The following is a 12,767-nucleotide window of genomic DNA, read 5'->3' as shown; positions in this document are numbered from 1 at the left end:
TTGCTGCGTGCCTCTTTCCTTTGGCCAGCAGCAGACACACTGAGCAGCACGTTCCTTGCTCAAGGCTCTGCTGCTCCCTCGGGTCCATCTCTCTGCAAGAGAGAAGATGCAACCCGTGCTCACTGGCTGCTGCTCCCCTTCCCCCTCTGATCTGTTTCTGAATTCCAGAAGCATCTCATGCTTATTTCAGCCGTGGTGTAATGCTGGAACAGATGGGCTGTACTGCATCCCATCCCCTTGAGGGGAAACTGAGGCAGGCAGAGAGTGGGGAGTGGGGTTTGGCATTACCCAGCACACCCTGGGCAGTTGAGTATTAGTTGCTCCTCAACTGAGCCTTAGTGTAAAGAGCAAGGAAACCTCAGCTCTTACCCTGTACTCTTGGAAACATTCCCCGTAGTCTCCTCAATACTCCCATGTGAAAAGGGTCTGCACCCAACTCTGGACAGCAGAGTGCAAAGGGAGGGAAAGGAAACTACTGCCCATTGTACACCAGGGCTGACCCCTGTCCCTTGCCCATCATCATAGCAATGCTCACACACACAGATCCATTCACAGGCAGTAATGGATGAAAAATCCATTGACACAACAAACTCCAACCACCTGGCTGAGCTCAGCCCGTTGCAAGGGTGACCCATTGCAGGAGGACCCCAGCACGGCACTGGCATTCAGAAGTGATGGCAATTCCAAACCTATGGGGTGCCCTGAGCAGCCCCAGCTGCACTGCAGGGTCACTTTGGACCCAAACCTGTGTGTGCAGCCCAAATGTGGGTGATGTGAGGGTTAAGCAATGCATGGAAAATTCCACTCCTAAGCAGATAATCTGTGCTGGGTGCATACACACAGCACACAGCCTGGCCTCCTCCCATGGCATCGTTTGTGAGCGCTCCTTCATTCTGACCTGGTAATCCCTGCTGAGCTGTAATAACCCCATGCTGCAGAGCAGGGCCAGGCTCACTTTGGAATGGGGCTGCACTGTTGTTCCTTTGGTGGGTTTGCAGATTAAGGGGTGACTTCAAGCATGAGATCCACCAGCAAGGCACGGAGCTGGGGGCCCTCAACCTGCAGACTTGGGCATGCATGCATGGATGCACAGGTTTAACCTTGGTGACTCCTTTTAGCTCGCCAGGAGCTGCAAGCTTTGCTTTTCCCAAGGCACATCCCTGCAGGCTGTCTGTGAATCCAGTTGCCCCATCCCGTCCTGTGCCCTGCTGCAGCAAGGGCTCTGTGCACAACCAGCCCCTACCAGCAGCACGGCAGCGACCTGTTTGCTGGACCCGGAGTGCATTATTGATTCAGGACTCAGAAAACGCTTAGGAAGTAGGAAAAGTGTCCTGCTCTCTAAAAGCCTGAGCGCCTTGCGAGCTCAATACATGCAGCCTTTGCAGAGAGGCTTGCTACACTGCCATTAATATTTTATTCTGTAAGAGGTCCGGGTAGTTTGAATGGGGGAGGGCAGAGCTGAGTGTTGGGGGTGGGAAGAGTGAGGAACAGAGGTGCTGTTGCAGTGCTCTGATGCGGGGGGAGCAGAGCATGGTGCTGGGCACCCCTGCACCCACACTACCTGCTGCCTGGGCTCCTGCTGCATGGAGCATTCCCCTCACTTTTGCTGTTGTATGCAAAGCATACAACATTTGGTTGTTTCATGCTACGCTTAAGCAAAGCTCTTCTTGAGAGCAGCTCAGTCTTTCTCATCCCTTTCAAGGTGGGAGTAAACTTTCTGCTCGCTGTACCAATTAAATCTACCTGACAGTCTGGGTTCTATCACTGAGCCTTTTCCATCAGCACGTTGAAGTGACTCTTGTTAGGAAAGCACCATCCTGCTATGCAGCGTGATGAATCCCGAATCGGGCATTTAAGGGAACTGCTGCAGACTGGGGGGGAAGAAATCCTGTTTGCTCAGCACTCTCTAATTTGAAGCTGAGCCTGTATTCTCTTGTTTTCTGGAAAGCCTCTGCTTTTGTAACACTGAGATCCTGCTGCACTGGAATGGCCTCCGTGGCAGCATGCAATCTGTTGGGCAGCAATGCTGTGTGGCCCAGGGGTCTGACCCTGAGGGCAGGGAGCTGCTGACCCAGGTTGCAGAGGTGCTCTGTGCAGAGCCCTGGTGCTGGGGAGTCAAAAAGGGGGGGGGGACAGGACCGAAAGGCACAAGTCCTCCTCCTGTGTTGCAAAGGAGTGCAGGTGTGGGTCAGGGAAGCTTTGCAAATAGCAGCAGTTCCCAGTTCCAGGCACTCCTTCAAGGAGAGGGGTGGATTTTCCAGATGTTGTGTTCATGTTTTTGAGTACTGAGCGGGGAATGGGGCCCCTGCACTGCACAGATGTGACAAAGAAGCAGCATCCCATCCCTGACTGAGGGGTCATTTTAACACCTGGGAGTGGATTTCCTGTGCTGCTGAGAGTTGGCATTGAGGCTCAGCGATTGTCCCCAGCACCATGCAGGGAGGGCACAGCCAGCTCTGAGTCCGGCCCTGCTGAGACCAAGGGTGGGCTGATTCACTGCAGGGGAAGAACATCCACTTCTCCTGGAAGGGATTTTCCTTTCCCTCATCCTGACTCCTGGGGTGGCTGCGGAGCTGAGAAGTCCAAGGAAAGAGCTCCTGTGCTCAGAAGTTTGTCTGCTTTTTCCAATTTTAGCACCCTGTTTAGTAAGAGAAATAGCTTTTAGCACAAGCCTTATAAGCCCGTGTCATTCAGAAAAGTTTAGCTAAGAATTAAACTAAACGTCAGCCTCGACTCAATGTGTAATGAATAAATAAAGCCTCTTCCTTTCATGTAGCCATGCCAAAGTCAACGAGCCCTATTAGCTGATGAAACAATGCTGATGCTAAATAAAAATACCTCTGACCCATCGATATGGGCTGAGAGCTCACCCTGCATCAAAGAGCATCGACTGAATGAGAATGCCATCCCCACACCTGGGAATAACTGCTTGATCTCCCAGAACTGCCACGGGACAGTTGATGCCAACACCTCTGCTGTTTTCCCACTTTGCTTTCGGAGGTGACTTGGAATGCCTTCGAGCTTTTGTTTCCTTGTCTGTCCCTGCCCTGTCAGGAGTGAAGGCACGATGCAGTTTCCAGGTGATGCTGCCAAAAGGGTACTGACATGGCCAGGGGACAGCTCAACAGATGGGGACAAATCAAAGCTCCCCATCTTAATGAGCAGCAAAACATTGAACTGCCAGAACAGAGCAGCCCAATGCGACCAGCAATTGCTGCAAAAGAGAGAAAATGATCCTTCAAACAACTCTCACATCCCCCCACACCTCCTGGAGCAGAATGTGCTGGGGGCTGTGTAATCCCCTATAGGCATAGCTGGGAAGTTCAGAGCCCCACGAGGTCCTGGTGCTCCCTCCAGCCATGGGTTCAATGCCCACCTCCTGTCTGGCACTGTGTGTCTGGGTGTCTTTTTGTTTTGGTTTCAGTTGTCTGAGCAGCACAGCCATCCTGTGGGGCTGTGCTTAGGGTTAATTCTGAGCAGTGCTGGTTTAAGTTCACAGACAGCACCCTGCTGTTTTGAAAGCCACTAAGAAAGCAATAGTCAGCCTAAGAAATTCTCTGCTGGACAGCTGGGCTCATATGGGAGCTCACCTGTTATGGGACTATAATCAAAACACAAAGGACGGGGAGAGGCAGTGGAGCGGGCTGCAAAATAACACCCAATGCTCTTTGTTTTCCCTTTTCTCGAGGAATCTATTGGGATTTTGCTGTGTTTTCTGCCCCAGTGCCAGGCAGGGACAGGGAGAGGTGAATCCATGTTGTGTGTTGGTGCAGCTCTCACTCACAGCCGTACGTGGTGTGTGAGCGTGGTGCAGCATGTGCTGTCATACACTGCGAGGAAATGCTGCTGGCGCCCAGAATAGAAGGGTTTCAGCTGGATATTGACTGAACAGGGGGAGGCAGAGAGCTGATCCTGAGTGGTGGCTTTTACTGGAGGAGGGCAATGGAGCTGGAGCCCCGAGCAACGTCAGCCAGGGAGTTTGCAAACAGCAAGCAAAGCAGAAAGCGATCTGTTGTTCATCATTCATCCTTCTGCAGACAAATAAGTGGAAGTCCGGACTGCCCTACCAAGAGTTAACAGTTCTGTTGGCATCCTTGGGCTTAAGCTTTTCTTTCCAATGATCTTTTAAAAGGAAAAGCTGCTGCTTTGCTGGAATTAGGGGAAACGGCGCTGGTTTCAATGAGCCCCCGCAGGTTGGGCAGAATGGGGTAAATAGTGGTGACATGTGGTGATGGTCTCTGTGTTCAACATCCCACGGTGTATCAGAGCTTTCCTCTTGGTTTTCATGGGGAGCCCTGAGTTGGGGGACTTTCCCAGGGGGAAACTGAGGCATAGGGTGTACAAACCTGGACAACGCTGGTAACAGAAAGTTGGCCTCCTTTCCCTCTTGCACTGCTAACTGCAGTGTGGTGCTTCCCCAGCACCCCTGGCTTGGTGCCCCCCATGGATGCTCTCCCTGCCCTGGGGGCTGAGTTGTCACCACTGGCAGTGGGAGGGGATGCTGTGGCCACGTTGCTGCACTCTGCTTTGACCTCTGAACTCTTTTTACCAATGCAAAGCCTTGTGAATTATAAATCAGGTGCTCCTGCTGAGCTTTGTGGTGCACGGAATGAAATGCGATGATTAATATTTAAGTGAAAATAAGTTAAAAGATTTTAACTACAAGGGCAAGTGTCTGTCGGCGGGCTCTTTTCACGTAGGGCAAAGGCAGAGCTGGGGCTTGGGGACATCAGTGGACTGAAGCCACTCTGAGCTCCCCATGGGTACCACACAGCCCCGTGCGGGTGTTACTGGCACAGTGCCCCAGGTTTGGCAGCTTTTTGGGGTGGGTCAGCAGTGACATCCCAATCAGCTGTGCCCATCCCTGGAGGTGCCCGAGGCCAGGCTGAGTGGGGCCCTGGACAGCCTGAGCTGATGGGAGGCAACCAGCCCATAGCAGGGGGTTGAAGCTCAATGATTTTTAAGGTCCCCTCCAACCCAAGCCATTCTGTGATCCGTGCTCGGTGAAGTTCAGGTGATGCACTCACTGTTGGGTGGGTATGTCTGAATCTCAGACCCCACCACCCAAACCAGTCCACTACTTCCCACCACCCGACCCTGCTCAGTGTGACACCAACATCACCGCCCATAGTGAAGGTGTCCCTCCAGCAGCACCCAGCAGGATGCTCTTCCTGGCCACCCGCACGCAGTCCCATCCAGCAAGGAGGGAAATACTTACATGAGTGCAGAACCTCTCCGGAGGGTCCCCACATGTGATTCCTGCCGGATCCACTCTGACCGTCACATAATCCTTCATCCTCATGGCCCTGGGCTGACACGCGTAGAACTCCCACGATGGGCCGTCGTCGGTGGTCACCCAGGACTTGCAAATGTCATACTGTCCCATGGCCAAGGGGAGACGGTGCAGGAGGAGAGCCAGCAGGTACAGCATGGCAGCTGCGGCCGAGCGTGAGTGCCCTGGGCTGGGGACGTGCTGGGAGTCCAGGGGGAGGCGGCTGCTGGGCTAGGGGGTGCTCTCAGGTTCAGCATGGAAACTCCTCATTTACAGATGGTCCGCTCTAGGGAGGTCAGGGCGAGGACAGGAGTGATCCCTCGTTGCGTTCGGCTGTGGAAAGTTTCTCTCTGCACCGAAGCCAGATTTGCAGATGACTTGCTTGGGAAAGTTTTGGCTGGGATTGTTGCTCAGTGGTCAGAAGTCTTCCTTAACCTCATCTTTTTTTTTTTTTTTCTTTCCCCTCTTTTGTCGTATGAAAGAGCTTCCAAATCAGCATGAAAATATCTAGAGGTGACTCCAGTCAATCAATAGAAAGATCAAGTTCTGAGTCGCTGATGAAATTTGATAGGAGCAAATTGGAGAGGCTGCAGGATGGTGCTGGATCAGGTGTTCCTCGACCTTCCTGTCTGCTGCAAACGCGTCGCTGGGTAGAGCGCCTTAAACTGTGGGTCTGCTTTGACAGTTATTGGGGCTTTGGGACGTTAATGTGTCAAATTACCATAGCGTCTGGGAGCTGGCAGAGAGGAGCTTTGGGGCTACAGTCCCCTTCTCCCAAAGGGTGACGGGGTTGGAGGCGCTGTGTTGGTTGGTGGCATCGGTGGGGTCTGCGCGATGGGCAGCGCCGTCCTCTGCTCCTGCGGCGCTGGGAGCCACCGTGAGCAGTTTGTCTGTCTGTCCACCCGTCTGTCCGCCTGTCTGTGTCTTCTGGCAATGGAGCATCAGGTTCCCAAGCCTTCAGCTGTGAGCCACGCTGCTACCTGAGGTCTGGTCCCTCTCTCATGGTCAGAGCGAAGTGGGAATTCATTAGCGGGCTGCACCTGCAAATTGAAAGACAAATGAGCTGGGAGGGAGAGGGGATGCATCTGGAGCAATGAGGCCAGAGGGTCCCATGGGAAACACAGCCCTCAGCTGGCTCTGTGATCCCAGACACACGGCGGGGTCTGTAAAAGGGAGATATACAACTTTAATAAAAAGAAATCCATAGTAAGATGCTTATGGCTCTTCTGCTGTTTGGGAGGTTGGAAGGAGAGCTTCCCCCGCTTAAGGTATCTGATTTTAATGGCAGCTGGACAACAATAGCCCTAATGAGTCTTCAAATAATATCAAGAAATAGCTGGAGGTCATTAGAAGATGGAGAATATGCAGACAGAGACCGGGGACAGACAGAAAATTGAACGTCTTGAGATAAGCAAATAAATGTGACAGCTGGGGAAACGCATCCACAGTCCAACATCCCCACATATGATTTATCTGAACAATAACGTTTAATAAAAAGCAATTTAAAGTCCTAATAACACTTAAGGTTTACCCAATACAAGGAGCAATGACCTTCTCAGTAGTCATTTCAGGTGAAAACAACAATTCTGCAGTTTTGTTGTCTTTCCACTGGAGCTATACGAATCTTTAGTCATTGCAAAACCAAATGACAAAGAACTGAAAAAGGAGAGTGGAACCCTCGGCCAGCAGTGAAGAGAAAGCATCATAGGAGAGGTGGGAGGCAGACATCCAGAGCAGAGACTTGGCTCTTGGTAATTCCCTCTCTATTGGCTCCTCCAACTTTTCTCCCACAGTTTGGAGGTGTCTCCTCCATTCAGCACCACGTTTGCTTTCTCACGAAGCTCACCAAGGCTCAGAGGCTCCAGGTTAGCGGGTGCATCGATCCACGCTGGGGGGATTCGTAGTGCTGTGCCACTGCCCCCCTCTCCCCCAGTCTTTGGTTGAGAGATCTCTGATTGAGATGAATGAGTTCAGAAGGGAGCAGCCATCTCTCATGCTTCATCGCTGGCTCTCAAAGAAGAGCCTATTACAGACGCATTGGACCTGAATAAACTCCCAAAGAAAGAATAGACTGGCTGCTATTTCTACATCATGAGTAAATGTAGTAAAAATATGAAAGCGGCGTGACAGAGTGTTTAGAAGTCCCACTGACATCAGAGCTGTCTTTGCAGTTAAAATAAGTCAGCTCCTCATTATTACATCCAAGCAGTCCCAGCCAAGCACCCAACAACTGCAGCATGTGAGACTTCAGCCCTGGGATGCAGCGCCTTTAATGAGGGCTCCACCGCTGGTTCGTTTATGGATCTATTTTCATAGCCGTAAAACCCTATTTTGCACTTGAACGGCTGTCAGGGAAGAACCCAGGAAGAGAAGATCTATAATATCTATTAGTTTCTTGTTACGCTTGCTAAATGCTGTAGGTTCCCAGGGAGGTAATTTGCCTGGGAATTGAGAGGCGGTCAATGACACGGGCACGCGGTGCAGCGCTCCGACAGCACCGACCCTCTGCAGAAACGGGAGCGCGGGGCGGCCCCGAGATGAACCAGCACACCCCGACCGGGGGAGAGAGACTTTCTGACCCGAAGGCTTTGCCCTGCTCGCCTTGGTTTGGCACCGAGCAAATAAATCTTTGCCCGATGATATTAAGAAACTGCAGTTCGTGGGAACAAATACAATCAGTGCTCTCTGTTTTCTTTGAGGCGTATGCAGCACTCGCAGGGGACTGATAGCCAGAGTATTAAAAACACAAAATGAGATTGTTTCTCGGCTGAGCTGGTTCCTTGTTTTTCTTTCTTTTTTTTTTTATTGTTATTGGATTAACACCCAATTGAAATCAAGAGACAGCGCCGAGCAACAACTGAGCTGCTCTGGAATTAAGGACACAAAAGTAAACTCAACGGAGGAGTCCTCAGTTTCGGAAGTTGCCTCGAAAATAAAACCCAGCCGCCGTCCCCACCGACCCCAGCGCCGACGGAGCTCGGCTGCGCGTCCCTCCCCGTCCCCGCGATGAGAGCCCTTCCCTGCATCCCCAGCAGCGGGGTTGGGAGCACCGCTGTGACGGAGCTGTCGGAATACGGCAAAGCTCAGAGGAGCGCCGCGTTCCCCGAAGGAAAACCCGTGCAATTTCCCTTACGGCAGCCGCGCTCCTTCACGCGGTTGTGCCTCCCGACCAAGCGATGCCACGGGGTTCATTGCGCCTTACGAGAATTCGAGGTTTGGGCTTAAAAAAAAAAAAAAAAAAAAAAAAAAAGTGGGGAAAACGGGAAACGTGCCGCGAGCATCTGCGGCTTTGCATCTCAGCTGGAAACTCCGGAGCGGAGAATCCGAAGCTGATCTCCCTCCGCCCGTTCCGTAGGGGCGAGGCGCTCCCGCAGGGCGGGGAGAGGATGGGGGTGAGGGGACCGCGGGGGGCGGCGGTGGATCTCCCGTCCCCGCATCCACAACGCAGCTCTGCGGGGCCGCACCGGGCGCAGCCCCCGCTCCCCACCCCGCGCTCCCCAACTTTCAGCGCTTACCGGGGGGTTCTGCGGCTCGGGGCTCCCGAGGAGCGGCCAACTCCGGGGTCGGGCCCCAAGGGCGGGCGGCCGGGAGCTCGTTGCGGTGCCCGGCTCCCCTCCCAAGTTAATGCCGAGGCTGAAATCCCGTTTGCTATCACTTTCACAATCGGAGCTTTTATCTCCGTGCCTGATCCGGACTGCGTAACTTCCTCTGTGCAGCTTTAGCACACACCATCCCACCGGCGAGCAATGTGCTTCTTAAAGGTGCAGGGAGGAAATGCGGGCGGGGAGGGGAGGGAGGAGGGAGAAAAGCAGTCGGGGAAGGGGAGGCTGTGAGCGGGGGGGGGGCCGGAGGGGCTGCGGGATCAGCGCGGTGCGGGGCTGGAGAGCGGCGGGCGGGGAACGGAGAACCGAGAGATGATGGAAGTGGCTGTGCTGCTCCTTTTCCTTCTTTTCCCCCCACCTTTTCCTCTTTTCTTTTTCCTGCCTTTTTCCCTCTCCCTCCCCCCTTTTCCTTCTTCCCCCCCTTTTCCTTTCTTTCCCCTGCTTTTTCGTTCCCCCCCCCCTTTCCTTTCTTTCCTCCCACCCCTTTTCTTTTTAAGAAATAATAATCATGAGATCATGTTTTCTCGAGGAACAAGCTGTAGTCACGAGGGTTTTCCCCACACGTGTGAGATATCCACGCTGTGTCCCGAATATTTTGGGGAGGTTCTGCTGGCGGAGCTGCTGTAAGCGAGGCTGCGTGTGCTGGGGAAGAGGGGGTGGTTGGAATTAATAGGATAAACAAAGCAGGGACTCGGGGATGGGGAAATCAGATGGCAGGGAAATGCTTTGGTAATGATGGAGATGCACTCTGGGATTTAACGAAGCTGGGTTTCCTTTGGTAAACGTGCAGGTCTGTGGGGTTTGGCAGTTCCTTCCAGCACAGGGCACGACTGCTGTGGGTGCTGCTCAGGAAAAGCAGTGGCAGGTGGAGATCTCAATCCACCCGTGCCAGATTCTGCCCTGTGAAATCCAATTCCACCCATGCAGATGCTGCTGGGGGGGGTCATTCCTACAGGTTTTTACATACAGATGGATAAATGGCAATCTATTTCTGGGGAGGAAAACCAAAGAACCCTGCTGTCCCCTATGTACATGACCACCAAAAAATGAAGGTTCTTTCCCAACCAATAATTCAATAATTTCTAAGCCAGAAAGTGCATTGTCCAACCTGCATGTGGTTTGCAATCTCATTGACTCAGTGTTACATTACATGATTTACTTTGGCTCGCTGCTCTGAGGTCTTTCTATGGCTTTTCCTGTTGAAGAGTCCCTGGAAAACACACAGACCACCCTGGGAAACGTTTCCCAAATACTGGAGCAGAAGCAAGAGGTAGGAAACGATGGAGCACACCCTGACTGTGGCTCAGCCTCAGTGCTGAGGTATGGGACGGTCTTTACCTGAAGGACTGTGATCTGGATCCATCTCCACTCCAGCCATGACACAGACACTTTCTACATGTTATTTCTTTATTTTTTTTTCCTGTAAACACTGTATGGTAGTGAGAAACATTAGCTGGGAATTCAGGGTTGGAGAACATTCCCGGATTTCACTTTGTGCCTTTAGGTTCTGCTCTGTAGTAATGACTCCCCTGGAAATTCCTCACGTCTCACTTATTACTCCTTTATTAGTTATTATGGTACAGTAACGGGATAAAAAGGAGTTGGTATTTCATTTTCATTCCCTCTAATAGCCGTGGCAAAGACCAAGTGGTGTGCTGATTATTGACATCAGAGTTAAGTGATATGCACGCATCATTAGGTTTCAATTGGAAAGAATAACAGCGCAGTATGAGTCGTCACACTTCTAAACTACTTGGCATTTAGAGCAAAACTGAAGTCGTTTTTCTCAGCCCTGCGAGCTCAGAAGATGACGACTGGCAATAATAGTCACACCTATGCAGGTGAGAGCTCCAGGTGCATCCCGAGGAGGAACAGTGACCCGAATGCCCTGCAGAGGTGGGAGCAGCTGCTCCAGGGGCTGTGTGCTGCGGAGTGTGTCACCCATCCAGCAGTGCTGTTCTTGCAGGAAGGAATGGGCAACGGTTTCAGCAAATGTTTAATTTGAAACCATTTGCCTTCTTTTGCCCAAGAATTTGGCAAATATTTCCTGCTCAGCGTTGTTTCCTTGTTGGGGAATTTTCCTATGGGAAGCAACGTGGCTGTGCTGCTCCTGGAGGGCCGGCTCTGCCCCTCCCTCGTGCTGAGCTCTGCCTTCTCACACAAGGTTGAAAATCAATGGGTCTGCGCCGAGATTTAATTACCACAGCGTAGGCAAGGGTGGAGAACAAGGCCCTTAATTTTTAATACAGCTTCAGCTCCCAAAGGGATCCCCGGGGCTCAAGGGCCAAATGCAAACCCATTACACGCAGGTGTAATTCTATTGACATATGCAGCCTGGCACCTGTTTGTACGAAGGCAATATTTGGCTCCCTGCATCGAAATGGCAAGAGGTGATTTTGACACGCGTGGGGGGGAGGGGAGGGGGGGAAGAGAGAAGTGCTTTTCCAACTTGGGATGAGTGAGGATGAACTGAAACAACAGAAGGCAAACGTGACACCTCGCAGCACTGCTCCTCGGCGGCGATGTGCTTACGAACACTCAGGCTGAGTCTGGTCCGTGGAGAGAGCTCTGAGATTAGTGCCAGCATAATAACCAGCCTCACAAAGGATCTTTCATTCGAGGATACATCTTGCTGTATCACCTATAATAGCGATACGTTCTTTTTATAGTCCTTATCTGGCGATGCGCGGCCAGGGATGTCAAAGCGCCTGCTGAAAGTGAGTAAGCATTTTATGAGGTGGGAGCACAAGGCTCGTAAATGTGCTTCAGCCCAGGAGCAGGTGAGGGACCCCTGAGCAAGAGAAGCTCTCGCAGTGTCCACAGAGCCCAGTGCAGCCTGACCTGTTGTTCCAGCTGTGCCAGGACCTCTGGGAAGAAGTGTGCAGGACGGGGAAGGAAATGAGTAACAGCGCTCTGAAGGGGGGGCATTAGGGGTGATGGAGGGGAGGGCTGTTGTGCCATGGGCTTGAACCTTGTCCTGCTGGGAGGTTTGTCTCAGCTCACCCTCCCTATCCCATCCCTTGTGCTGTCCCTTTGCTGATGGATGTGAAGAGATCTCGCAGAGTGATGGGAATGGGAAGGTTTGTGCTTCCTGCTGCCTTATGCTTTGTGCAAAGGTAAGATCAGCACGCTGGAAAAAGAAGAGGGACTGTTTTGTAGTTCTGAGAAACACCAGAAAGCTCACACAAAGGCCAAGAAACTGAGCAACAGAGAGCTGTGATGTGCAGTGCAGGAAGATTGGGGGGTTATTCTCTTGTTCTTTCTGCACCAACCTCAGGGTGTAAATACCAGCACCCACTCCTCAACGCATGCAGACACAGCCATCAGCAGAGGCAACAGCCTGGCGCCTCCATCTAAATCTTTTCCTTAGGGCAACTGGCTGGGAAGATGGCAGGGAGCATCTGCTGCAGGAGGGGAGGCTGCTCCCTGCCTCGTGCACGAAACCTCAGGTGCAATGTCTGCATTTTGCAGGGCCCCGGATGAGTTTTGCCCTCCCTGATTAGATAACCAAAGGAGCGGTGACTGTAGTCTCCAGAGAGGAGTCGCTGCCTCTTTCCTGCCAGAAGGACAGCTGGAGGGAGGGTGGGATTTTCAGCATGCGAGCACTTAGCCAGATCAAGGAAATGGGATGCAAAGCATTTTGGGCTAAGAAAGGTTGTTGTGCAGGGAAACATGAGGCTGCTGTTCTGCTGGGGAGAGAACGCTTCTCCAAAAGCTCCTGCGTGCCAAACTGCAAGGCTGAGCCACGGCAGGTCAGTGCCTCCTGGAGGAAAACAAGCATGACAAGTCAGAAAAAAGCCCATCGCCGTCTCTGCTGAAAAACTTTGATCATTTCAATATTATTGATGCGCATTTACTCCAGGGGAGACGGGCTGGGTGATGGGAAGTGCTTC

General features: G+C 52.3%; 1 protein-coding gene across 5 annotated transcripts in view; it reads right to left on the bottom strand.

The window, feature by feature from the left end:
- The window catches only part of NTNG2 (netrin G2), a 39,300-nt gene extending 30,267 nt beyond the window's left edge, over positions 1–9,033 (bottom strand). For all 5 annotated transcript variants that reach the window (XM_048965648.1, XM_048965649.1, XM_048965650.1 and 2 more), the window contains exons 1-2: positions 8,788–9,033; positions 5,219–6,312 (exon numbers count right to left, since the gene is read on the bottom strand). In XM_048965648.1, coding sequence (XP_048821605.1) covers positions 5,219–5,431 — 213 coding nt within the window. In that variant the 5' untranslated portion in view covers positions 5,432–6,312; positions 8,788–9,033. The remainder of the gene's footprint in view (positions 1–5,218; positions 6,313–8,787) is intronic.
- Between the last annotated feature and the right edge of the window lie 3,734 nt (positions 9,034–12,767).

The sequence above is a fragment of the Lagopus muta genome, chromosome 19, assembly GCF_023343835.1.
Source record: "Lagopus muta isolate bLagMut1 chromosome 19, bLagMut1 primary, whole genome shotgun sequence".
NCBI lineage: Eukaryota > Metazoa > Chordata > Aves > Galliformes > Phasianidae > Lagopus > Lagopus muta.
This window is presented reverse-complemented; position numbering and strand designations above follow the sequence as displayed.